This window comes from Phoenix dactylifera, chromosome 1 (assembly GCF_051530095.1).
Source record: "Phoenix dactylifera cultivar Ajwa chromosome 1, Ajwa_hap1_PhDact_Kaust_v1.1, whole genome shotgun sequence".
Lineage (NCBI taxonomy): Eukaryota > Viridiplantae > Streptophyta > Magnoliopsida > Arecales > Arecaceae > Phoenix > Phoenix dactylifera.
Window position 1 is genome coordinate 61,859,154 of NC_143190.1, and position 27,743 is coordinate 61,886,896.

General features: G+C 41.1%; 3 protein-coding genes, 1 non-coding gene and 1 pseudogene across 6 annotated transcripts; 2 read left to right on the top strand and 3 right to left on the bottom strand.

Moving 5' to 3' along the window:
* Positions 1-389: 389 nt before the first annotated feature.
* On the bottom strand, positions 390-2,411 carry WTF1 (Ubiquitin carboxyl-terminal hydrolase family protein). 2 transcript variants are annotated; one of them, XM_088708838.2, is made up of 2 exons: positions 2,260-2,411; positions 390-2,153 (listed from the first exon to the last, which is right to left on the bottom strand). In XM_088708838.2, the coding sequence occupies exon 2, from the start codon at positions 2,143-2,145 to the stop codon at positions 553-555; it is 1,593 nt and encodes a 530-aa protein (XP_088564964.2). In that variant the 5' UTR covers positions 2,146-2,153; positions 2,260-2,411; the 3' UTR covers positions 390-552. The 2 variants fall into 2 exon arrangements, with proteins under 2 accessions (XP_088564964.2, XP_026666221.4); XM_026810420.4 differs by having other exon boundaries at positions 390-2,150; positions 2,260-2,370.
* A 2,833-nt stretch (positions 2,412-5,244) lies between these two features.
* On the bottom strand, positions 5,245-6,151 carry LOC148715465 (pentatricopeptide repeat-containing protein At2g27610-like; annotated as a pseudogene).
* Positions 6,152-6,972: 821 nt separating this feature from the next.
* On the bottom strand, positions 6,973-21,187 carry LOC103722157 (Glycosyl hydrolase superfamily protein). 2 transcript variants are annotated; one of them, XM_008812605.6, is made up of 8 exons: positions 20,696-21,084; positions 20,536-20,609; positions 19,042-19,122; positions 18,857-18,941; positions 17,824-17,921; positions 17,638-17,725; positions 16,115-16,469; positions 6,973-7,452 (listed from the first exon to the last, which is right to left on the bottom strand). In XM_008812605.6, the coding sequence occupies exons 1-8, from the start codon at positions 20,981-20,983 to the stop codon at positions 7,202-7,204; spliced, it is 1,320 nt and encodes a 439-aa protein (XP_008810827.4). In that variant the 5' UTR covers positions 20,984-21,084; the 3' UTR covers positions 6,973-7,201. The 2 variants fall into 2 exon arrangements, with proteins under 2 accessions (XP_008810827.4, XP_088564973.2); XM_088708847.2 differs by lacking the exon at positions 16,115-16,469 and having other exon boundaries at positions 20,696-21,187.
* Positions 21,188-22,410: 1,223 nt separating this feature from the next.
* Positions 22,411-24,873, top strand: LOC108511846 (polypyrimidine tract-binding-like protein). The gene is made up of 3 exons (XM_017846425.4): positions 22,411-22,882; positions 23,823-24,071; positions 24,320-24,873. The coding sequence occupies exons 1-3, from the start codon at positions 22,520-22,522 to the stop codon at positions 24,512-24,514; spliced, it is 807 nt and encodes a 268-aa protein (XP_017701914.4). The 5' UTR covers positions 22,411-22,519; the 3' UTR covers positions 24,515-24,873.
* TRNAM-CAU (transfer RNA methionine (anticodon CAU)) lies at positions 22,943-23,028 on the top strand. The gene is given in 2 exon segments: positions 22,943-22,980; positions 22,993-23,028. It is a non-coding gene; the product is annotated as a tRNA-Met (tRNA).
* Positions 24,874-27,743: the final 2,870 nt, after the last annotated feature.

Sequence of the window (27,743 nt, forward strand, 5' to 3'; positions counted from 1 at the left end):
GAACGCAAGTCAATGGCTTCCTAACTTTTAAAGCAGTACATGATATGCAGCCATCGACAAATGAAATACGGTCTATCATACTGCAATTGCATTTAGACAAAAAAATCTTCTATCTTAAAAGCAGTAGAACTCATGGTAAAACTAGTGAAATCCATATAGTCCAAGGCATGGGTATTGCAAACAAGTAGACTGAAAGAGATTGCTGAGAGATAACATGAAGAAAATAGATAAACATGAATTACAACTCAAGCAAGTCACCATTTTGGTGAACCATCAGAAATTGTAAAAGTTCAAGATGTAGTGATACTTCTGTTCATCAGAAAGCATCATAAGCCAACCAGAAATATACATATAATAGCAACATCAAGAGATCTTCAAAATACAGAAAATGCTGCCAAGAAATTCTATATCTGATTCAAAACATTAAATGCATGATGAGTTAACTTAAGATATTATCCATACTCTAGATTCCAGTGAATGAAATACAACGTAAAAGACCATCAGTGCCATTTTTATTCATAAATAAGGTTTAAAACAAATGCCAAGACACTTTCACCACTGTTCTCTAGGTCTTCCATCTGGAAACTCGGGAACAAGAACTTTATCTTGTGTCAGTTTTGAGATATTATGTGATTGTGATTTGCTTTCCTCAAAACTTAGACTTTCACCATCATCAAAATCTGGCGGCAAATCATCCTCTTCATCACTCCAATCATCATCATCATCATCATCATCATCATCATCATCATCAAATTCACTGCCTAGTTCATCATTCAAGAAACTATCCATATCAGATAATCGCTCATCACTTTCCTCTCCACCTCCTTCCACCACTACATTATCTTTACCAGCCACTTCAGTCTTTCGTGCTGCCCCCCGAGGGAATCGTGGAATAGCAACGAGTGCCCGCATCTTTTCCTTCAGAAGCAACAACCTGTCCTTCTCAATCAATTGAGAATCACGATAAGCTTCACGGAGGAACACTGAATCCCTGTCCCCCTTAAGTGACACATAGAACATATCTGGGTGCCTAATCAGCATCCCCCTCAGCTGTTGCGAGAACCGAAACTCCTCCCTAAAATGCGTGAGGTGATCCACCAATGTCCTCTTCTCAAGGGTGAAGCTCAATATCTCATGAACCACCCCACAAGCATGCTTTTCCTTCTCAGGGGTACCAGCCCTCAACTCTGAGAAATCAGAGTAAGGGGATATATAAGGCATGTCTCTAAACTGACAAATTCTCCTCATTTCTCCCTTCGAAACATTCAAACCCCTTGGAAGCTTAACCCTTTTGAACTTGGGAGGCCTATCAATGATCAAATTTCTCTCTTCAATCTCTCTGATCCTATTCTCTTCCTCAGCCATCTCTGCTGCTGAAACTGCTAGCTCGGGATCCCAATGAGTCAGCTCCAGTGCTGGGCCACAATCCGTTGGCACGACCTTGAAGTACTGTGGGTACCTTTCACAAATCGTATTCCTGAATTCCGCTGGAAGGCCAAGATCAGTTTTTAAATGAGCAATCTTCTCTATAAGAATCCGCTTGTTGAGTGACATCATCAGCAATTTCCTCAACTTCACTACATGCAACTGCTCCATCTCATTCCTCCACCTCAACTCCTCCAAATAAATCCTTTCAGCTTCGGGCGTCATTCTAAACTTCAACGAGTAGACACCTTCCTCCACAATCTCGAAAACACCTGGAAAACGCTTCAAGAGCGCAATGAACCGGCGCTTCCGAGTGAGACCAAGGTCTCTCCTGAATCGGCCGAGGTCTCTAAGGTTCATTATCCTATCAGGCTGCTTGACAAGAATATTCCTGATCTTCAGAGCCAGCTTCAGCTTCTTGTCCCGTTGGATTACAGTATCAAAAGGCATCTCCTTTCTTCTCTTGACAACGGCTCTTACGGGAGTAAAGGACAAAGGTGTCTTCTTCTGCCCTAATCCTAGCTTGTTCTCATGAACGACGAGATTTTTACCCAAAAAGGAGGAATTTTGAGGTGAAAGGAGGGGAAAGGAGAGATGGGCTCTAGGGGTAACGGTGGGCTTGTGGAGATATGACTGAGAAGAGGACGGCTGGGCGAGGAAGAGAAGGAAAGGGCTGGGAGGGGATGTTCTCTGGGAGGAAAGTAGCAGCCTTGGGTCCATGGGTACTGCTGAAATTCAGAAACGATAGATTTGATTGAGAAAAAAAATTCACGCTATGCTACACATCACAAGTGATTTACATGAACCGAATCAGAGAATGGAGGAGAAACTTACCGAGAGGAGAAGGGTTCTTCGGATTAGCCTCTGGGGGATGGCGATGCAGCTGGAGGAGGAGCAGAGGGGGGTTTTGGTTCGCAAAACCCTGCGATATTTTTCCAAGCCCGTTCTATCTCTTCTAATAGGGATAAGGTGGTCTTTGTGGAAAGCTAATGTGGGCATTTCCGTCTTTCTAATAAGAGATTTTGTCGGCCAAAATAGCCCTTAGCCGGAGTCCAAACCGGTTCCGGAGAACAACCCGTTTAACCGGATTCCGCCCGGATTTATTTCATGGGGGATGGAACTGGGGTTCTCATTTTCGGTGAGATTGTGCAGTGTACAATCTATTCACTAGACCTCAAATATCCAGAGATGGACAATTAAGCCACAATGTTATAATGCTAAAGACCGAAAAAAAAAAAAAAAGTCAAAATCTTCTGCGATGCATATTTCGCAGCTACCACATCATCTATAGGACAGCTCTTGCTCATCTCTTGTTTGGCACCATATACGATCATTCGGATTTTCGCAACGAACAACAAAAATTTGATATGGATAACGTGGTGACCATCCAAGACTGTATAATTCTCTGTGATGTATCTATGATGCAAACCATGCACCGTAGAAAATCCGGACTCCATAGGCCCGTTTGGTTCGCGAGAAAAGAAAGAAAAAAAGTGTGGCCAACGGAAAAATAATGAGATGCCTCTTAATTGATCTGAGTTTTCAAAGGAGAGAGACCGAAAAGTTGTATTCCCATGAAAGTATGATTCCCACATTTCATGGAAAAGTTACTTTCCCATGAGCCGAAAATCACTCCATTTTTATTTTTTTCAAAAAGGTCCTTCAACATTAAAAAGGCATTAAAGACCTAATTTTTATTAAGGATATAATAAGAATTATACATAATTTTTTCAGAAAAGTGGATGGTCAACCAAATATAAGCACTCTTGAAATCTGTCACTTTCCCATGGTCAATCAAACATGCCAAAAGTATTTTTCCAGACATTCTCTTTCTAAAAATCTGCTTCGCAGGAATCATATTCATAGAAAAAAAATGCTTCCCGCGAACCAAATGAGCCCTATAACGAACATATTGTGAAAATAAATTTGAAAACTCTCCATTTAGAAGGAAGCTCAATTTGCATACCCAAAATGTACCATCAATCTTGCTGCATGGAAAGGATAATTTTTCTGCTGGAGACAAAGACCCTATTGGCCATAAGTACGAAAACAAAGCTATTTTCTGTAAGAGAATATATATATATGCGCGTACGTGCGTGCGTTTTTAGGATTTAGAAATTTATATAATTTAAATAACTGATTTATCTGTATCAGCAAAAAATTTGCAAAGTTGTACACTTACATAAAGGAGGATTAGAAAGCTTCAGAATGGAACTGAATGCCACAGCAGCCAAGAAAGTACATTGAGACCGACACCATGACCGTTCCCTTGGCAGGTCGAGTGCATTGCATGATAAACTTATCATCCTCACACACATGTTTTTGCAGCACCTATAACTGTGTTAGAAGTCATCATATTGGAAATGCAGCAGATTCAATTAGTAGGGTACCAAATAAGCCCTTGCTGGAAGTGAGGAAACTATAACATCATTGTTTTGGTTGCCATACAGAGTGCAATGAGATCAGAATAAGAACAGACATTGGCCATTAAGGCGTCTAGAACAGCATAAATGTCATCCCTTGGCCGATGGTTTTCATCCTTCAAACAGAACACATGAACTGCGTCCTTCACCTCAATCCAACTACATGCAGCATCTTTCTTTACTTTGAGGCCTCTCTGTCTCTCTCACCTTCATCACCTCCACCCAACTTCCCAATTTAGCCTAAATATTAGAGACAGCCACAAAGGGACATAGAATTGAATCCAAACAACAAATTCTCTCAGCCACTCTCTTTCCCCCACTTCCAAGTCAGTGCAGAACAAGCAGGCGCTAAGCAGAGGTCCCCACACTTTTCACCTTCTAGTGTAGCCTGATCAACCAAGAAGATCAACAAACAAATGCAGATGCTTCGCTGTTGGAACCTACCCATAGCATTCCACCATGGAGTAAAAACAAAAAAATCCCATTCCCTCATCAACCATACCGGCACGACCGGAAGCCAATAAAAGATCTATTTCAGTGTTCTAACATCTTCTTGAACTCTAATATTGCTTCTAGCCCATGATGTACAAGACCATTGATGAGAGCAGTCCATGAGGCCACCTTACCTGGAACAATCAGACTGAAAGCAGTCCTAGCATCGGTGATGTTACCACATTTAGCTTACATAACAAGAAATGTCCCAACATAAGCATTTGACTAAAATGGTGTTCGACACAAATGAGCATGAAGCATTGTCCCTTGCTGGAGATTCCAAATTGTTGCACAGACACGGAACAGAGCAGAAAATGTGGATCGGCCGCATTCAATTGATGAACGGCGCATAACTATGTATAGCTTTAAAGAGTATCTCGAAATCATGGAGTTCCATGTTACTGTTTTCCTTTCCTCTACACATTCAAATAGTTTCAAGCCTTCCTCAAATTGGTGAAACACTGACATGGTGGTGTTCAAAGAGACTATATTCCTCCAAGGCATTTTCTCAAACAAGCTTTAAAGCTTCCGCAGGCTGCTCATTTTGAAAGCATCCTGAAATCATGGAGTTCCATGGTATGGCTATCCTTCCTAAACACTTTCAAGTAGTTTCGGGCGTTCCTCAAACTCATCATTCTGTTGAAACACTAACATCATTGTATTCAAAGAGACTATATTTTTGCAAGGCACTTTCTCAAACAAGCTTTTGGTATCTACAATCCTTCCATCCAAAGAGTAGCCCTTAAGGCTGGGTCCAGGGATGTACAAGCGGTGTATGCGGGTGTCACTCCCTGCTTCGAGATATCTAGATCATGGTTTATACAGAGAGGCTAACAGGCTCCAGACTTGGTGCCTCATATGTGGCCAATCACTCTGGAGGTACTTTGTGGGTCGGAGAAAGAGAGCTGCCTAGAGCACTTCAGGAGGTACTGTATTTTGATCTTTTTGCATGTGTCCCTACTAGATCCGTTCTAGCAAAAAAAAAGAAAAAAAAAAAAGAAGAAGCAGAAGAGCATAGCCCTTAATCATCAACTTATATAAAACTGAGTTTGCTCAACCACCTGATAGAACACGAGCTCAGCATCTGAAATTTTATCCATTGATAAGACTTCCAATCAAAGCATTTGAAGTGGTCAAGCACGGAGAACCCAATTGCTCAAACATCCTCTTGGCATAGTCGGCAGCATCACAACTGCAGCGAAAATGAAGAGCGCCATCAACGGAGCAATCCAATTTCAAACCCAGATCAAATCAAACACCCATGAATCATCATCCCAAAGGTCTCGACTTTGCGAATCTCTCAAAAGACTAAGTGAACTCATTCGGTGCCACCACACCACTCCCTCTCATCCTGAGAAACAGCTCCAAAGCCTACCGACACTATCCAGCGCTGCGGGTGTAGCCCGATATCAGAGCCGTCCACAAAACAACATCACGGTTCGGCATCCTGTCAAACAAATCCATAGCATCATTTGCACCTCACGAAGCCAACCAGCATCAAACTCCACAGCAAAGGATTTCCGGCCATGCAGCGAGTCAAAAAGCTGGCACGCAAGTACAAGTCAAGCAAAGCGCTCCCCACCACCTCAAAGTCCCCAGGACCGGATTTGAAGACCAGACACTGGGTCTTTTTGCTAAAAGGGAGAGAGCCAGAGAGAGAAGGGAGGAGAAGGTGTTCTCGTTGAGCTTCATGCCGCTCCGGTGTATGACGGAGGCCGTGGTGTGAGCTCTTCGGTTCTTCCCCACTTGGCAAAGCCAGAGATCATGGCATTCCAGGAGAGGACGGTTCGTTGGGGCATTGCGTCGAAGAGTTAGTTGGCCGGCGGAGTTAAGTCGCGGTCATTGATGCAGTGGCATCGTTGGATGTTAAGAGAAATGGTTTCTGGGAGAGGGTATATGGCGTTCTGGCGAAAGGTGGTGGACCGGAGTTTAAAACTACGGCATCGTTTGTGCTTCCCAGCGTCGGAAAAGATGGTGTTTGATAAGCATGACATCCTGTACAATCCGACATTGTTATTTTGTAAAGAAATACACCATCCAACACTTCAAAGAGAACCTCTATTTGAAAAGCGAAAGAGACCTAATCAATAGGTGAAATCCCAGTTCAGTATTTTAATATAATAGGGAGATTTGATCTTCTATGGACATCACAATTAGCCATCTCCTTGCCACGATTTGCAAGATACAAGTTAAACCTTGTTGTAGGGGCCTGCAAATTATCGAAATTATTCATAAATAGTTCAGACTTAAGATTGAACTCATTTGATTTAAAAACAGGTCAACAACCTCCCTTTTTCAGCTTAACTATTGACAGGTCCAGCCTAAAATACTTTCAACTTGTGGAAATAATTAGAAGCCCAGGCTTCGCTCGATAAGAGGCTCATTTAGTTAAAAAGTGGCCAAGCTTGTCCATATATGTCAAGCATAGGCTCGCCCATCCATAGTAGTGAAGAAGAGATGGGGAACGGCCTCCATAGCTCAAGAGGGTCAGATGGCCAGTCCTGCAGTGTCTTCTACCTATCATCACTTCAGTACAGAAAAATGATTGGCGAGGGTTGAAACGATGCTAAAGATGATAGGTTGATACCTCCAGCAAGCTCTAGGAACAACTAATCAAAATGCTAGAAAAATATTATAGCAAAAATGATAACTGAATGATTGCATATCATCCCATTGTTAAAAGGCAGGGCCCTGCTTCACTTACAGATGATTTAAACAATTGCGATAATCTCTCATGGATATGAATTCAGCTAGGGCATAAACAGCTCGACCCTTCAGAAAACAGAAAATTAGTACTCCTTTTACATTAGCACATTGCAACTTCCACTGACAAAAACTAATAAAGATAGGATCAGTTGAGGTTAGAGAAGATCAAAAAAGTAATCTAAGCCTTGTCCAATTTCCCAAATTGAAAGGCCAGCTCCCCAGTCTTGAGCTTCATCCAGCCGCACAGAAATCGACATCAACGATGGGTAAAATACAGCATGCCTCACAGTGTTATGTGAATAGATGAAAAAATGCTCAGCGCTTTTGTCATCCCACCGAAGCACAGGTTTGTGCTTCTCCAGCAATGAAATGTACTCCCTTCCAGTGATAGCTCCACCACCTAAACCTACAAGACAAATCACAATGATAAGCACACAGTGCAAGTATGATAGATTCATTTATAATGTGATGGGATGAAAATTTTTCCTTTCACAATGTAAACAAGACAAGATGGTGTCTAAGACATAGCATAAATCCAATGTGGTATTCTATTCCGAACGTCACAATTTCACTCCAGAATTCATAATTAACTTCCACATAAACCTATAGAACAAGTGGCCCTGCATGCTTTAAAACACTGAAGGATCCAGCAGAAAGTATACCTTCTTCAAATATATTTAGGTTCTGTGCATATGTTACTGATATGATGCACGCATTGCCAATTTACTCTCTTGAAATGTCTACAATGAGTAAATAACTATCTTACCTATGCAAAAAATCTCAGCTAAAGCTGGATTAGACATTTGGTCAGGTTATCATTCCGCCTGCTGTAAGACTGGTGAATGATTGATGATGGATTGATGATGGATGGTGCAAGACGCTCAGAATCACAGCTGTGTTCATTGTGTAATCAAAACATTTAGGCTTTCGTCAATTGCAGGGTATACCGGGATGAGGCGGGGGTGGAGGGGGGGGAGGATCAAAGAATTTTTGGGTGATCACCTCGCAGTCTCTCGCATACTAGATAAAAAAATATTCTATTAAAAAAACAGAAGATAATTTCAGCTTAAACCTCCTTTTTCCACCTCAATTCCTCAAATCCCTCTCAATCTGATCACAAATACTGTGACGATTGGGCCCCAGATGGGCTGACCTGGGCCAAAGTCGGCAGCCCATCTGGAGGCCACTATCTATTGCTTTGGGGGGAAGAAAGGGAGGTACGCCTGTCAGGTGTTAATGCGGTTACAACCACCTAAAAGCCCTCTAAACCTCACCATTCTAGAATCCCCTATGCCTTCCTTCCTCCCTGTACACTCCCTCCCAAATTCGGAAGTTGCCGGATATTGGCAACCCGTCGGTGTCACTGGAGAAGGTGCACGCGGACTCCTCTACGGAACTAGGTGAGCCTCCTGACCCTCTTCTTTTTTTTCCGTACCTTTCTTCTTTCCGATTTACTCGGGATAACAGAGGGAGGGAGAGAGAAAAAGAGAGAGAGAGAGAGAGAGAAAGAAAGAACAGAAGGGGGGGCTCACCCATGCGTCTCCTCCGCGGGAAGAAGGCGAGGGCCATATGCCGCAGGTGCTGCCGGTCTCGGCTTGGGCCTCCCGAGCACTCCGGCGAGGGACCGCTCCCTTGTGTTCGCGGGAAAGAAGAGAAGGAGGCCGGACTGCGGACGCCGCCGGTGCCGCCGCCTCGGGTCATTTTTTCTCCCGAGCTCCCTCTCCGTCGTGGGTTCTCCTCCCGAGCTCTCTTTCCACCATGGGGTTCCCCCAAGCTCCGGTTGGGATCTTCCTCCTTTTGTGCTCACGGGAGAAGAGTGGGAAGGTGAGAGGAAGAAGAGAAAGAGAAGGGAAACAGGAAGCTTCGGGAAGAAGAAAAGAGAAAGGAAAGAAAAGGAGAAGAAAAAGAAAAGGAGAAGAAAAGGAAAAGAAGAAAAAGAAAAGAGAAAAAAAAGAGAGAGAGAAGGCCCATCGTGGGCCGAACTGGGCCAAGCTTGGGCTCTGTTCATTACGGGCCTAACTTAGGCCCAGTTCAACCATGTTGGGCCCAGTTGGGGCCGTACCCCTTTGTGGGCCCAACTTGGCCCAGTTCAGCCTTATTGGACCCTATTTAGGCCGTACCCATTGTGGGCCCAACTTAGGCTCAGTTCAACCGTGTGGGATCCTGTTGGGCTGTGTCCAATAGTATTTTAGATTTTGCTTCAATTTGAGATTAACAAAGAAATTTATTATATCTAAACAGGTGCACTTGATCTGTTTGTTTGAAGTAGAATTTAAGCAAGAAAAGTTAAGTAATTTAATACCTCAAAGTGTATTTTTCAAAGTATTTGATAAAATAATTATTAGTAATTGAATCTTGAGATATATTTTGTACCTAGTAAAATGGGTCATGCATGTTAAATATCATTTGAAATTTATGTTATATGTTATGAAATCTGAAAAATGTGATTGGGCAAATAATGAAAAATCTATTTTGTATACATGTATGTATTCTCAGCATGGTAATGATTTTGCCCCGCCAATGGAGATTATTCGTTAACCCTGTCGACTTGTATCTGTGAAAGACCGGTTTCAACACCGTACCACCGGTGATTAGAATAGTGATGTTTGGACACCGTACCACCGGTGTTTAATAATAGTGATGTTTGGACACTGTACCACTGGTGTATAATAATAGTGATGTTTGGCACTTTGTGCAATCCATGCCACTGGGTTATGTGGCCGTAGCCTACATATGTTGGGATTTTAGTATCAGAGTTTTTGTGAAAATGATGATAAATTTTGAAAAGAAGTAAAAATATGCTTATTTGTGATTAAATTTCCAGTCATCATTTTGTGTTTTAATTAAATATTTGATATGTTTGACCCCACTCTGGGGTATTATGTTGCTTACTAGGCTAGTGTAGCTTATCTTATTTTATTTGTTTTTCAGATCCAGAAGCTTGATCGCACGGGATTGGGGAGTGCAATAGATTTTGGAAGTTTTTGCTAAAATTAGAATTTTGGTTAGTCAAACTAAAATATTTGAATTATGTTAACAAATGCAAATTTTGGAAACTTTGTAAGATTGTTTTGTATATATATTAATGTTTAAGTAAAATTTTAGGCATGTGTGATAGCTTTGATATGGTCAGTTGCCTTGCGCGCCCGTGCGGCCCACCGCGCAGGCGTGCGGCGTCTGTCGCGCTCCAGGCTCGGGACGTGACAAATTTGGTGGTATCAGAGCCTAGGTTTTAGGATTCCTAAGATTCGTTGGAAAGGTTGAGAGATGGGTAGGATTTAGACAAGAGGATAATATTATTTACTTTTTGTTATAAATACATTAATTGAAGAAAATATTTTATTAATATTTATTATAAATATATTAATTGAAGAAAATAATTTATGTTAATCTCATATTAAATTCTTGACTGCTCGGTTCCGTAAGCAACATGGAGGATGAAAGAGAAATAAGGGTACCTTCCCCGGACCCTGACAGCCAATCAATTTCACAAACCACTCCACACTCCGTAGCAACCCAAGCAGACCTGGCAAGAGTGTACCAGTTAATGGCACAACTGTTTCAGCAACAGCAACAGATGCAGTTGGCTGCCCAACCTGTACAGCCGATGGATTCCTATTACGAGAGGTTCCGTAGGCTGAATCCACCGATGTTTGATAGTGGATCCGATCCCATGACAGCTGAGATCTGGATCCCAGAAATGGAGATGTATTAGTTACTCCAATCTTCTGAGGAGGTAAAAGTCAGACTAGCTATCTCTATGCTAAGGGGCAATGTTGAGTTTTGGTGGTTTGCTATGGAGACAGCATATGAGGTCAACAGAATGACCTGGAGAGATTTTAAGAGGTTATTTTATGCTCAGTACTTTTTAGACTCAATCAGGCAAATAAAGCAGAATGAGTTTTTATCGTTGACTCAGTCCGAGCATATGACTGTCTTGGATTATGCCAATAGGTTCAATGAGTTGGGTTGATTCTGCCCCCAATTCATGGAGGACGATACGAGTAGAGCCAACCGGTTCGAACAAGGGCTTAGATATGGGATCAGATCCCGGACATCTTCACAGTTAATTACCAGCTATAGGGATATTTTGGACAGAGCCTTGAAAGTGGAGGCTGAATTGAAAAGATCTGATAGAGAAAGGGCTGACCTGATGAGATCTAGACCAGCTAGAAGTCAGAGTGCCAGGCCATGGGATTTCAGGGGCACTCCGATTCAGAAGCTCAGGGCCCGCACTTACTCTGGCAGATCCCATAGTGGGCCCTATCTGAGGAGAGCGGGGGCATGTTATAGTTGTGGGCAGACTGGACACCTGGCATGTAATTGCCCTTACAAGAGGAGGAATGAGCCTAAACCTCCTGTACCTAGTGACCAGAGGCCAAGAAGCAATGCTCGAGTTTTGCACTGACCCACCAAGATGCCAGTACCAATGACCGGGTGGTGATAGATACATTACCAGTCAACTCGGTTGATGCCTCTATTTTGTTCGATTCTTGCTCTACGCATTTCTTTATTTCAGTTAGTTTTTCTAGATAATTACACTGCATACCTGAGAAACTAAAAGAACCATTGCATGTTACTACACCCCTATAGAAAACAGTAATTGTTGACATTAGGTACAAAAATTGCATAATTCAAATAAGGGTAGGAGAGCTAGTAACAAATCTTATACAACTTGACATGCAAGACTTTGACATCATTTTGGGAATGGGCTAGATGTCGTACCACACTCATATTGACTGCTACAATAAAGAGTGATATTCTAGATACCTGATGAACTACGGTTCTTCTTCCAAGGCGATGCACCCCTGCAATGTAATTCATCATTGCATTTTATTTCTATCCTGAAAGTCGTGAAGGCATTAAGAAAGAGGTGTAAGATTTATTTAACCTGTGTAATGGGTACCCGAAAGGAGACCAACTGGAAGATATTCCAATAGTCAGGAAATACACGGATGTTTTTTTTTAAATGGATTACCGGGATTACCCCCTAATCGAGAGGTCGAATTCACCATCGATCTCGCGCCAGGAGGACCTATTTCCAAAGCTCCTTATCGAATGGCCCTGCCGAGCTGAGGGAATTAAAGATCCAGCTACAAGAACTCCTGGACAAGATTTTTATCCAGCCTAGTGTATCTTCGTGGGGAGCCTCTGTCCTGTTTGTGAAAAAGAAAGATGGGAGTATCCGGTTGTGTATCGATTATCGAGATTGGACAAGGTAACAATAAAGAACAAATATCCTCTGCCTCAGATTGATGAATCTTGTAAGGTGTATATGGATCACAGAAGTCTAAAATACCTCTTTACTTAGAAGGAACTCAATATGAGACAGGAAAGATGGTTAGAATTGATAAAAGATTATGACTTGTCTATACATTACCATCCGAAAAAAGCTAATGTTGTGGTAGATGCACTGAGCAGAAAAGCTTCTAGTAATATTGTTGCTCTACTCACCTCCGGAAAAAGCTCATGTTGTGGTAGATGCACTGAGCAAAAAAAAAAAGCTTCTGGTAGTATTGCTGCTCTGCTCACTTTCAGAAAAAGCTAATGTTGTGGTAGATGCACTGAGCAGAAAAGCTTCTGGTAGTATTGCTGCTCTACTCACCTCTCAGAAGGAAATCTTGGAAGATCTGAGGAGAGCAGAAATCGAGATATGTTGGCACAATCTTGATGCATAATTGGCAAATCTACGTGTCCAACCTAACTTGATAGAGAGGATCAGAATTGCTCAAGCAGATAACCTTCAGTTGCAAAAGATTAGAAGTAGTATTGAGACAGGTTCTCAGTCAAAATTCAGACTTCATGAGGATGGATCATTCAGATTCAAAAACAGAATTTGTATCCAAATGACTCTGATTTAAAGAGAGAAATTATGAGAGAAGCTCATAATACTGGATATACAATACATCTTGGGAGTACTAAGATGTTTAAGGATTTGAAAAATATATTCTGATGGAATAACATAAAGAGAGAAATTGTACAGTTTGTAGCTCAGTGTTTGACTTATCAGCAAGTTAAGACAGAGCACCAGAGACCGGCAGGATTGTTATGTCCCCTTTCAATTCTTGAATGGAGGTGAGAATACATCTCAATAGACTTCGTCTCTTATGTTGCCTCGTAAGGATTATGATGCTATATAGGTCATTGTAGCCAGATTGACTAAGTCGGCACACTTTTTGGCACTCAAAGTGGGAATGATACTAGAAAAGTTTGCAGAGCTCTATATTGAGCAAATAGTGAGGTTGCATGGAATACCCATATCCATTGTTTCCGATAGGGACTCGCGGTGTGTATCTCACTTTTGGGATAGTCTGTATAAAGCTTTGGGGACCACTCTCAGCTTTAGCACAGCTTTCCACCCTCAGACCGATGGCCAGTCAGAAAGAACCATTCAGATCTTGGAGAATATGCTGAGGGCTTGTGTGATTGATATAAGAGGCTAGTGGAAACTGGAGGACAAGATGAAAAAATATTCAGACCTTTTGAAAGCTAAGGTATGTTAAATTTCGAGGACGAAATTTTTAAAAGGAGGAGAGAATGTGACGATTGGGCCCCAGATAGGCTAACCTGGGCCAAAGTCGGCAGCCCATCTGGAGGCCACTATCTATTGTTTCAAGGGGAGGTATGCTTGTCAGGTGTTAATGCGGTTACAACCGCCTAAAAGCCCTCTAAACGCCATTCTGGAATCCCCTATGCCTTCCTTCCTCCCTGTACACTCCCTCCCAAATTCGAAAGCTGCCGGATATTGGCACCCGTCGGTGTCACCAGAGAAGGTGCACGCGGACTCCTCCTCGGAACTAGGTGAGCCTCCTGACCCTCTCGTTTCTTTTTTTCGGTACCTTTCTTCTTTCCGATTTACTCAGGATAACAGAGGGAGGGAGAGAGAGAGAGAAAGAAAGAAAGAAAGAACAGAAGGGGGCGCTCACCCGTGCGTCTCCTCCGCGGGAAGAAGGCGAGGGCCAGACGCTGCGGGTGCTGCCGGTCTCGGCCTGGGCCTTCCGAGCACTCCGGCGAGGGACCGCTCCCTTGTGTTCATGGGAAAGAGGAGGCCGGGCTGCGAACGTCGCAGGTGCCGCCGGCCTCAGGTCATTTTTTTTCCCGAGCTCCCTCTCCGCCGTGGGTTCTCCTCCCGAGCTCTCTCTCCGCCATGGGGTTCCCCCTTGGGATCTTCCTCCTTTTGTGCTCATGGGAGAAGAGTGGGAAGGTGAGAGGAAGAAGAGAAAGAGAAGGGAAACAGGAAGCTTTGGAAAGAAGAAAAGAGAAAGGAAAGAGAAAGAGAAGAAAAAGAAAAGGAAAAGAAGAAAAAGAAAAGAGAAAAAAAAGAGAGAGAAGGCCCATCGTGGACCGAACTGGGCCAAGCTTGGGCTCTGTTCATTGCGGGCCTAACTTGGGCCTAGTTCAACCATGTTGGGCCTAGTTGGAGCCGTACCCTTTTGTGGACCCAACTTGAGCCCAATTCAGCCTTGTTGGACCCTATTTGGGCCGTACCCATTGTGGACCCAACTTGGGCTCAGTTCAGCCGTGTGGGGCCCTGTTGGGCCGTGTCCAATAGTATTTTAAGTTTTGCTTCACTCTGAGATTAACAAAGAAATTTATTATATCTAAACAGGTGCACTTGATCTGTTTGTTTGAAGTGGGATTTAAGCAAGAAAAGGTAAGTAATTTAATACCTCAAAGTGTATTTTTCAAAGTATTTGATAAAATAATTATTTGTGATTGAATCTTGAGTTATATTTTGTACCTAGTAAAATGGGTCATGCATGTTAAATATCATTTGAAATTTATGTTATATGTTATGAAATCTGAAAAATGTGACTAGGCAAATGATGAAAAATCTATTTTTTATACATGTATGTATTCTCAGCATGGCTATGATCTAGCCCTGCCAATGGAGATTATTCGTTGGCCCTGTCGACTTGTATCTGTGAGAGACTGGTTTCGACATTGTACCACCGGTGATTAGAATAGTGGCGTTTGGACACCGTACCACCGGTGTTTAATAATAGTGATGTTTGGACACCGTACCACCGGTGTATAATAATAGTGGTGTTTGGCACTTTGTGCAACCCATGCTACTAGGTTATGTGGCCGTAGCCTACATATGTTGGGATTTTAGTATCAAAGTTTTTGTGAAAATGATGATAAGTTTTGAAAAGAAGAAAAAATATGATTTGATTAAATTTCCAGTCATTATTTTGTGTTTTAATTAAATATTTGATATGCTTTGACCCTACTCTGAAGTATTATGTTGCTTGCTAGGCTAGTGTAGCTCATTATCCTATTTTATTTGTTTTTCAAATCCAGAAGCTTGATCGCACGGGATTGGGGAGTGCGATAGATTTTGGAAGTTTTTGCTAAAATTAGAATTTTGGTTAGTCAAACTAAAATATTTGAATTATGTTGACATATGCAATTTTTGGAAACTTTGTAAGATTTTTGTATATATTATAATGTTTAAGTAAAATTTTAGACGTGTGTGATAGCTTTGATATGGTCAGTTGCCTTGCACACCCGTGCAGCCTGCCGCACAGGCGTGCGGTGTCTGTCGCGCTCCGGGCTCGGGGCGTGACAAATACTTCCTAACCAAATGGGTAGGCCTGCAAAGAAGTTGACCAGAGATGAGTAGCAAGCTGCTCTAGCTTGCGTCATAGCATAAAAGGAACAATCAAGCTCAAGCTGAGCTTGACAGCATGTTTTCAAGCTTGGCCCTGCTCTGGCCGTCATGTTAAAAGAAAGGGGTAACCAAGCTTGAACAAACTTCTTATCAAACCGAGTGGAGCTCCCACTCATTTTTGCCAAACTAACATATTCAAGTTTGGCCATTCTGAACCAAGCTTTAAAATAACTGAGTTCAGTTCGTTCCCTAGCCAAACCAGGCTCAGATGAGCCCTTACTGTGCTGTGCCTGAGTTGTTCATGAACAGCTTTGCTCATTTGCAGCCCTACAAATGGGGCCTTAAAATTTATCACAAATAGAACATGCTATGATCTGGCTAAACACACAAAAGCAACACTCTGAAAGACATCCATCACCTACTGTTAGAAATCAATTCTACACTGCACCCATACCTTCTGAGAGAATGAAATCATTCCCATAAAAATTGATGCCTAGGAAGATTTTGCGAGCATGGCCATGAGCGTCAGAGTTAGAATCATCAAGAAGCATATGCAGTGTAGAACGTATCCAGTTTAAGGGAGCATTTGGACCAGGACGATGAGGCCCTGAGAAATCATAAGTCATGAGAGAGAAACCATCTATGGCATCGCTAAGCTGCTGAAGATCTTGTGGCCCAAAATCATATTCACCAAGCTTTTCTGCATGAGGAGGGGAAATGACATAAATCAATTCCAAATGGCGAGCAGCATCTGTCATTGAGCTCACTGAATGCAAAGCTTCTCCCAGCTGCTTGATGAATTGTAGTGCCTAGGTTGCACCAGGGAAAAAGAAATATTGTTTATATGATGCTTAAACTAGAAGTAAAACAAGATAATTGCATGTGGTGTAAAGATGGTCCATGCTACAGTAGCTGATGCTAGTCTAAGTGCAAGCATTTCAAATCTCATAGAAAAATACTAAAAATGTGTAACAACCCAAGACCACACCCAAAAAGGCTAGCCGAAAGATGTTATTTGGATCCTTTGACCGTATATAAGAACACAATATCTACCCAATGAATAGCCAATGCAGAATTAAACGCACCTGCATGGGTCCTCACATACTCTTCCTATTTAAGCCCTAGCATCCTCAGCAGGCTAAAAGTCCAAATCTATTCAAATTCAATTACAAACATCATAATCAGCTTGTGGTCAATCCAAATAGGTCCGCACTGCAATACCCTCGAGTCCACATGAGCTATGGACTAGGTTGGCTCTGATACTATTTGTAACAATTCAGGACCTCATCTAAAAAAAACTAACTAAAAGGTATTATTTGGTTCCTTGACCATATATAAGTACCTAAGATCTACCCAGTGCATAGTCAATATGCGAATAAACATATGCGCTCACTAGTCCTCACAAAATGCATACTAATATTTATCAGCTGGGAGCTTCATATTCTATGAATTATTAGTGCAATTAGCATGAAGATTTTCAAATAGTACATTATTTTTAAAATAGATAACAAAAAAGTTATTTTATTAAAAAAATAGGGAAATTTATAGGTTTAATAACTAAGAGAAGTGCCATAATATATTTTTAGCATTTTACAAATTTAAAACTGCTTAAAAACAAAAAGAGTTAACAACACATTCTAAAGTCGTCATGATATCTTCCCATGATGACAAAGCATCCAGGATAGGATGTGGTCCAACAATGAGAGTCCTTGCAACTCCAGCAGAATGGGCAATTATGGATTTGATGAGGAAAGAGAAAGGGCAATTATAAATTTGATGAGGGATGAGAAATGTATGTCTAGATGTCATTCCTTAATTCTGTAATATTAAGTGGAAAAGCTATTATAGAAGACTATATGTCAATGAAGAAATTAAGAGTCACCAAAGATATGGAATAATCACATTGCAATTATTGTTAGGTACAAAACCAGCAATTCAAATAATCATCTTATCAAGCATAACCAAGTTGGAAATTACCATACTACGCATGTCCAGATCATTCAGTACACCATAAGCTGCCCATCTTGACCAGGATTCTAGCACAATACCGTCATACCCCATTTCCCTATTCACTGACAAGTAGAAGTTAAACTTAACAATTCCATGAATAGTGTTGTAGAAAAAGATGATAACAAGGACGCTTGTTTAAAATGAAGCACTTACTTGCACTCCATTATTATGACATCAATTGCCTTAGTCCACTGCTTCTTCTTCAGGAGCAGCTCTGCAGGAAATGCTTCTAGAACAACTCTAGGTAAAACCTATTAAACAATCATATATACAACCATTACATGAAATTTATTTTGCGTGGTAATTAGTGCTGGTGCAATGTTGGATCCTAATATGTGTCATCTTTAAGTTCTAAAACATAATATTCAGCACAAGTCTGCTAATGCTTTTGATATATAGACATTTGCTTTTCAGATTCAGGTCAGCAATATCAGTAGTGCAAGAAGAAGAGTAGTCCCCTGGTCATCAGTTAGTAGATGAATAATCCCTATTATGAAGAAAACTAAGTGTTAACATCTTTCATACAAAAATCAAATAGTAGAGACCAAGACATGAATCACACATGGTCTGCTAATTGTTTGTTATGGATGAACCAAGAAAATGACATAAATTACTCAAAAGGATAGAAATCTTATGAACATAACTCGTGCATCAATATGTAGATTTTAGACCACAAATCAAAGGACATCTACACCTCTTAACAGCATTTCATATATTTTTAAGCATGATCATGTTTATATATTAGTGATCTATTAGGTTTGGTGTAGCCCGAGAAAAAAGAAGTTGATCCTAGGTAACTTTCTTGGAATCTTTAATGAAGAATTCCGGAAGCTTCTAGAAATATTTATACAGGATGAGTATGGAAACATGTCAACATTAATATGCCGCCATGTCAACCCAGTAAAATAACCAAGGTTGCATAGCTTTCTGTGATTTTTAGAGGAAAGCATAAAATAAATGGATTGATTACTGTGATATCTGAACAAATAGCGACAAGTTATAGGGGAAAAAAGCTAGTTCTACAACATATCTGTATGTTTGTTAGCAATATTATAAGAAACTCTGCTGGCAACTGAAAAGTGTACGAGAACAAGAAAATAATAATTAAAGGTCTCGTAAAAAATTGATAGCAAGCATTGAGCACAAAGCATAAGTTTGGCATGAGAAGCTCAGGTTTATGATGTACCAGAGAATGTCCATTCATTCGAACTTCGGAAATCCATTTGATGTCAGCATTATGCCGTCCTTCAAGAACTAGTTTCTTTCCTTCACTGACAATAGGCATATTGATTGAAGAATTACAAAAAGAAAAAAGAAAAAAGAAAACCTAAACATGACACACAGCTGGTTACTTCACTAGATTAATTATACCTCTTCAGCTCATACCAGACAGGCGATAGATGTGTGAGCTTAGAATTGAACAGCTTTGCCATTTCATAGCCTCCGGAATTCCTGCATTGCACATTTTCCCTCGGAGTAAGCAAAGAAATCAAGCATGATACATGTCTCAAAACAGAGACAACGTTTCTAGGGATATCTTAAAGGAAGGCACACACGGTCTGGAAAGCAAAATTTGAAGGTATCATTATCACAACCCTAGCTTTAGTGCCATCACCAAAAACCAGTAATAACACATATAGAATAAATAAAAAAATAAACTAATGCATTTGGAAGCACTTTTTTATCATTTTATTTGAATATTAGTAAACAATGGATTCAAAGTGATAAAAAAAGAAATGGCAAAAAATGACCTGGTAATTTATAATAGAATTCACAGGAGTCATTATATAAAAGGTGGTTGTGCTCTCCAGGATGAGCTGCACGATAGTAGGGTTGAGGGTGAGGTTGGGCACCAATTGTGATCAAGGTGAAGATCAGACAGGGATTAAGGGTTTTACAGGGCCAGTCAATGTAGGCTGGAAGAAGGGGAGATGTTATGAGTTGCAAGATGAAGGGAATCTAGGTTGGGCAGTAACAAGAGGGTGGCAGTTGAAGGTGTTATATCAGGTTTCTAACTTGGAACTCTTATTATCCGTAACCAAAATCCAATAGATAACTATGAGATTTTCTTGGATCACACTTTAAACATATTATATGTAGGTTCCTTGTTTCTATAGACAAAAACCAAAACATTAAATTAGATTCCAATCAAACAATCAAGTTGTCATCACATGGGTACAAAATCCTAAAAAGCATGAACTAACCCATTTATGTCAAGAAAAATAATTTATCAATATTGTTGAACCCAATGGAAACTTCAGTCACATAGGAATCAGTGTTACACAAGAAGATGAACCAACAAGGATAGCAGAATTAGTAAGAAATGATGATGAAATGGTCATATTAAAACTTTACGAACCAATCAAAAAGTAAAAGGTTAAGCTCAACAAGACTTTAAAGCACAATCATAAACATTTTCATTATGATTTGTATAAGGTAGATGTAAAATAACATTACTGAGTAGTCAAATAGGAACTACGAAAAGATTGCAGCATTATATGAAATTAAGAATAACAAACATTGATCTAACCTTCTATAGCAATCAAGAAGATGATCAACAAACTCGAGGGTAACAGGACCGTAAAATAACATTACTGAATTGTGAAAGAAGAACAACGAAAAGATCGCAGCATTGTACGAAATTAAGAATAACAAACGTTGATCTAACCTTATATAGCAATCAAGAAGATGATAAACAAACTCGAGAGTAACAAGACATTCAATGGTTAACCACTATAAGTGGAAAAAGAGATGAAATATTTACAGATTATTTCTATTTTTGTATTCTAAAATATAACACGGCTTCAAGACGAAAACAACAACAGCAACAATAATAACCGGCAGAGATGGGGGCAAAGCACATGCCAGGGAGTTATGTATGCGAGCACGGGATTCGGGAAGTGGCGGCCAGACTTGTTCTCGGAAACCCTTCCATGCTCCTGAAATAGATCAAACCATTAGCAATAATGGGGAAAGAATGAGGGGAGAGCGATGGCCAAAAGGGGGGAAGGGTTTGCGAGATTACGGTGAGGATTTCTTGGAAGGAGACGTCGCGCTTGACTAGGCCCCGATCGTAGACGGAGAAAGCCGGCGACGCGGCAGCCTCCGGCGAGCGGCGGTTGCCGCGGTACACCGCGAGGGACCCCGCGACCAAGAAGAAGGCGAGGGAGAAGACGAGGAGGGGAGTGGAGGAGGGGAACCGGCGAGTGGAGGCGGCGGGGCTTCCGGTTCGAGAATCTCGTCCCGGGCGGTCGGAACCGGACGCGCGATCTGGAGGCGGGTGATTCCGGCGGTCTCGCCTCCTGGCCGGCATCGCCGAGAGGGGTGTTGACCTGAGAGTGGATGGATGATTGCGGATGCTTCTGCGTCCACGGCCGCGGGGTATGCGAGCTGGGCCAAGTGACGGATGGTATGCTTGATGGGTTGGACCACTTGTCCGTCCGATGCGGACAGTAGTGTCCTAAAGATTTTTCTTTCTTTTTTTTTTTTTTTTTTTTTTACATCGATAGCTCACACTAATCCCACATGAGCACCGGCAGCTAAAGATATAGCTAAGTACAACAGGTATACATGCCATGTCCAAACTAATAGATGTAGACTAATTGGAGAGCCGGTTTGATGCAATGAATAGTTGTAATGGAGTTTGGTCGGTGGCATTGAGGAAGATATGAGCAAGATGGTTTCCAATAAATCTTCCCTTAACATTAGCTCTAGAGGATATTGAAATTTATTATTTTTATTAGATTTGTGCTGTGGGTGATGCAACAATAGATTCATACAAAGAAAGGTGAATCAGTTTTTCGTGCAAAAAATATAACCCAAATCTAGATGAGGGGCTACTCATCAAATATGCGTGGGTCAACAAAGTTGAGAGAAGTGTTATTTGGATTAGATGGTTGGTTAAAATATAATACTATTTATTGTATACACCGGCAAAGTCGTGCAACATTTATTATTTTTAATAAAAGATTGATACTTTAAATTTATCCTCCTAAGTGAGTCTCCATCGGAACCATCTCTCGTCTTCATTTCTCTTTCTCTATTTCTTGCAATTCTTTTAGAAATTTATCTTTTCAAAATCCATTTTTTTGGGAATCATGTCTTTCTTTTCTCTCTGTCTATATTTTTCAACTACGTTTGTTCTAATCTGGTGATCTTCAGTTAGAATACATATATATGATTTTTTCTTTATATTGTGTGATGGAATGATCATGGTTTTGATTGAAATTAATCTCTTGATACACTCCAGTTCAAATTTGATTGAAATTGGATGGTTTTTTTAATATTTTTTAAATTAGAAATGGTTTAGAAAATTGGAGATCTTGAAGCTCAAAGTTCGAACAAATACGAAGCTCAAATTTGGAAAGTAGGCCTGAAAATGAGATCGGGCCGGATACAAATCCAACTTATTACCTTGGGCTTCCCTGCCTCAGCTTGTTGTGATTCATATTATTAACTCTTTCATTTTTCATTTCCACATAAATACTAAATAAATTAATAAATTCATTAATTAGCTTACATTTCATTCTTATAATTCCTTTCGTAAACTATATTAAATTATCCTTCGATGTCTATCCGTTGCGGACCCGTTCGCATCCAAAAGCAAATAAATAGCGTATGCATGATGGTTTGGATGCTCATGCACGACGCCACGTATCGATTCCTTTGCCGCTGTACGCTCCCTCACCCCCGCTTCTCACGCCACCTCATTGCCCACCTCTTTTTCTTTCTCTGTCACCCTCTCTCTCTCTCTGCTATTGCTTCTTCCCATTGACCACCCCAGCCAACTTCTCAATCCTTCTCTCCGGCCTTACCCAGGGAGCCGCCGGCCGCGACCAGTCTCCACGCCATGGTGAAGCTCGCCACGGCTCGAGAGAGCCGGATGTACGGGCCCCACCCGGTGCGCAACCGGTGGGAGTACATCAACGCCGGCCTGTACGTCTTCGCCGCCATCCTCCTCGTCGGCGGGTTCGCGGTCCAGCTCCCGGGGAGTGGTGAAGCTGAGTTCGGTCTCGTGGTTACCCTCGTAGGATTGGTGCTGGTGGCGGCGGTGAACGTTCATGACCTCCTCGCCCACTTGGCCGGCATCGACTACCGCTTCGAGCTCATGGGTTTCGACGTCCAATTGGGGCTCGTCGAGTTTGCGGTGCCACTGGTTCAGATGATCGGATCCATCCTCGTCTTTACCGGGATTCTTTTCCTCTTCATGGAGGTGAATATGTTTTAGCAGAAATAATTATATAATATATTATTTCGCTCCTTAAATGTAGTCGGGGTGGTGGCGCAGTTGGCTAGCGCGTAGGTCTCATAGCTAAGCGAGTGATCCTGAGGTCGAGAGTTCGAGCCTCTCTCACCCCAGTGGAAACTTTTTAAAGTGGTGTTTTTTACATATTTTTTTTTTTAACCTCGATAAAAAAAAGTTATTATTAAGAAGATGAAGGAATTTAATTTGAAAATAGAAAATTAGTGACCCTTGAATGGCATGTCATGCTAATATTAGACCTCATGGGGTTGGCTGATTTTGAGAATGAGATTGGCATTGTAAAAGAATTTTTTCGCCTCCTTTCCCAGCTATCTCTCAACTATTTATTAGTTCTAAAATAAATAATCATTAAATTTGTTTTCACATAACTATATATTTTATAAGAAATAGGTCTCTTGTTTTTCAGAAACCTCATTTTACGAGTTTTATAAATAGCGATCAAACAAGCATTTTAATTCTAGATTATCTGCATAGCAATTTTGGTAAATCTTGACGTTCGAACAATTTCTAAAATAAACTAAAAAGCCCTTGTTGTTCATGAATTCATATCTGCTCTCTTATTCGATCTCTAGAACAATATGATGTTTGGGAAGTTTAGAGAGTAGAAGAAATGTGATCTTGAGTTAAATATGTTAGCCATTGTTAAACTGCCTTGTCACCTTAGCTTTCTGGATTTGGCTTCCATGGGTTTGCAATGGACAAATAGGTTCGCCAGAGAAATGTGATCTTGAGTTAAATATGCAAGTGATCTTGAGAGGCAATTCTTCATCAATCATTAGTATTTGCGTGCACATACAAAAGTTTTGCAAAAAAAGTTGCATCATTCTTGATATCTATTTAAATAACCAAAAAGAATTTCTTTATATATCATCCATATGATGGAATGCAGGAAGTTAGAGGATACAATTATCGTTTAGAAAAGCATGCTCTGAACTTGCTGATGGCCGGGCCACTGCTATGGCTTCTCGGTTCGATCCACAATGCCTGCCAGGTCTACGAACGGTCTGATAGCCACACCCAGATTCTGCAATCTAGCGTACAGATGCCATTCCTCTTGGGAAGCTTCTTATTCTTGGTGGGTGGCATCTTCAATCGCCATGACATCTTTGGCTCGATACATCACAGCATTAAGTTAATGGTAAGATTTTGTTGCAACAAGAATTGACATGTATTGAATCATGTAGGTAAAGATTTCCACGGACATGCAATTACCATGAATCAAGCCGTGTAGGTGAAGACTAATGTATCAAGTATCAGTCCCTGTTGAGCATTTGTTATGCCTCCTAGTGGTTTAGAAAGCTTATGTGAAGCTTTGTTTTTGTCATGGCTCTTGGTTAGCAGGGGGGGAACCTTACTTTAACATTACTTTTGCTTCAATTTATGCAGGCAAAGAGCTGGATTTGGTTGAGCGTATTTGGGAGCTTGCTATTCCTGATTGGAGGAATACTGAATGTGGTGAAGGTGTTCAAGATGCAGCAAGCAGATGGGCTGAGGCTGGAGAAGCTCCGAGGGGGGGCGCAAGAGAGACTAATTAGAGACAGAGAAGGTAGGGCCCCCCTGATGTTGGAGGACGATAGCTAGCTGCGGCAGCCAGCGGCGGAGGTGGTGAGATCGACCATGCCGATTCCCAGACCCTGAGCTTTCATAACTTTGGTATATATAGTTTCTCATATGCTGGCCAACTCTTTGCTTCCCTACCACTAAGCTCTCACAGCTTAAGCCTAGGGATGACGAGGTGGTGGAATTTCATACGTTCCTAATGCAAAGTTTGAGAATTGTGTCTTTCTTGATTCGTATGTGTGAATGCTACAAATTATTTGAGCACCTTGCTTTGATTTGTATAAAGCCTATTAGAGGTTATATTAGATTGCTTTGGATTGTAAGAATATGCTTCTAATTTAGTTTGTATGAAATAACTTTGTTGTTATGTTCAAGAGAAAGCGATGCTTGCTATGGACTGAAAGAAAGAAATGCAAAGGAATAAATAACTGAACAGAAGAAATGGCAAAGCAAGGAATACAAGCAGCTTATGAATGAGGGAAGCCCTTGGGAATTAAAGCAGGACGCCCATGGTCCACTCTTCCCCAAGAGCTTCTAGGCCTTGCCTGGGAGAAGGCAGCAGGGAAGCCCTTGAGGGAGAGTGAGCCATGGATGCCCTGGCTTGGACTCCAGTAGTCCTCCATGGACGAACTTTCTTGGCGGTGCTTTAGAAGATCTTTGAAGAGGGTCTCTCCATAGGCAAGGGAAAGAAACTTTTCTTTCAATCGAAGCTTCATCTCTTCCTAATAGGTGATAGGAGGCTGACGAAGGCGATGAAGCTTCTCCTCTACCTTGTGCCACCAAACACGTCCCTCAGCTATGTTATCCGCACCTTGGAGGAGTGACGCATGAGCTCCTTCTTATAGGCCGAGGTGGGACCTTCATATCTTTGACATTCCAACGTTCTTCCTGCTCATGGAGATCATGATATCTTGTCAACGAGGCATTTGCCAACTTGAGGATCATGAGCCTGACGTCCTTCAGCATCCTTCAGGGGTTAGCCTTCTTATGTTTTCTTTACAAGGAGCAGTGGGTTTTCTTTTCAACATTTTTTTTCTTTTGTTCAATTTTGCCGTTTGGACAAATCGAACATATACCGTATACCAATTAATTTTGGGAGGTTGAAAAGGATAGAACATGTTGCAAGTGATTCCTATGTATTGAAGTGACCTGTCTACTACTGGAAATACCACTTCTCATTTGACTTGCATGTATTATTAAGCATGCTGACGGCGTTCATCTTAAGCCAACATTGAGCCAAAGTTGGAGCTCTCCCTGAAATTTATGGTTGCATTACTTCCATGAGATATTAGAAGAGTTCATATTATATAATTAGAATAGACGCTCTTATACAATCAATAGATGCAGCTCATGCATTCATGTCATTCTTATAAGTGGAACCTAGGATTGCAAACAAGCTGAGCACACTCAGGACGCTTGAAGTGTTAATTTACTAACGAGATCGATGATTACGGGTTATAGCAAATTCCCAGAACAAACTTAATTTTTTTCTGCCATAACTCGGTGTCTTTATGTATTTGTTAAAATTACCTCGCAATGAAATGCTTTTATCTTCAGCAATATTTGAGGTGATTGTGTGACAAAAAGGTCTAACCTTCTTATTAACATCTCCAGAGACTGGGAAGCCCGAGCTTACAGTGTTGCTTAGGCTTAACTTTCGGTAACTTTAAATGAGGTTGAAATATTCATTTACTTGTGGAACTAGACCCAACATTTTTCCCGGGAATGAGTTGTTCTCACATAGCCTGATCCATTGCAACCTTATCAGTACCTATAACATGCAAGTTCCAACATGATCACCTTGTGGACTATGAAACAGAATCCATGTTTACATAGGATAAGGCTCCATGAATTATAGGACATTCGGTCATACAAAGCTCCATGGCCTGCATGAGGTAAAGGCGTCTGCTCTGTTCTACATGGCCATGTTGATGTTGTGGCCAATATCTCACTTTAACATCAATTTAATAAAATGATTCAGCTGACATGGTTCATTTGGCTGAGAATAATAAAGCTTAATACAACTGTCTCCACTGCTACTTGCGAACTGAAATAATAAATATGAATAAAATTCCATATCTACAATTTTTTTATAAAACAAATTGGTAGAAAGCTTGCTTGAATCATCATGTGCGATCAGCACTGTCCTAGGAACATGATTCTCTCCCTACGTGTGTGTCTGCTGCGGTCTCATCCCCAAAGTACAATTGGTTCAGCCGATCGTTCTCTAACAAGCACGATCGTTGGAGAAGCTTGACCCGACTGACTCCTTCAGAGAGGCTTGATCCGACTGACTCTTTTAAATGGCTAAAAGAAAAAAAAAAAAAGAAAAAAGAAAAATTTTCTCTCTCTTAGAAAGTAGGAAATAAAGTAGCAGTGATGCTAGTGAAAGCATATTCGATGCAATATTTCATCCCAAACAAAAACCAACGTTTGCTTCCGAAAAATTATTGAGCAAAACAAAATGCATCCCTAACAGAAACCAACATTTGGTTGTGTAAAACGATACGTCGTATGCAGCACGGCATAGTCGGCTGAGCCATGTGTGCGTGGTCACCAGCCCAATCTCATGATGCTCGAAAGAAGGTCAATTTAAGCAAGAAGACTTGCTTCCACATGTTCGATGCAGGACTAAAAAAGAAAGAATTTTGAAAACTTTGAAATACTTAAGATACAAGGGATAAGATTGGTTTTGATTTTTCAAAATTTAAATCTTTTTATAAGTTAAAAAACTCCAACAACCACCTTATAAATATCAATCATAGAAGATCTATAGGCATGCTGATGCTTGAGCAGTTGGTTGAAGATAACAAAGAAGAATAGGAGAGCGGTATGAAAAGGGGAAGCTCGGCAACACATGCCTACTTTGCCTTCTTGAATTGCACCCTCATGCACACTAACAACAACCAATTACTAACAATATGGTCTAGCTTTTCCACTTCTTGAAGATTATGCATGAATATTTCCACTGAGATCAGCTTCAATGCCGAGTAAACGATAAAAAATTACTAGAAATATTATGCATGAATTGCACTCTCATGCACATGCACGATGCACCCCAAGTGTCATGCACTTCTCATAGACATAACGTACCCAGTGGACATGATGTAATTACACATCCATCCCTTGCCGCTCCTTCTCTTTTTTTCCGTTGGACTTGTGGTTCAATATCGGGCCTGTGGTTCAATGACGGGTCTACCAAGCCGTCCGGTTGGTTTGAACCGGAAACAACTCCACCCCCCTTGGGTTC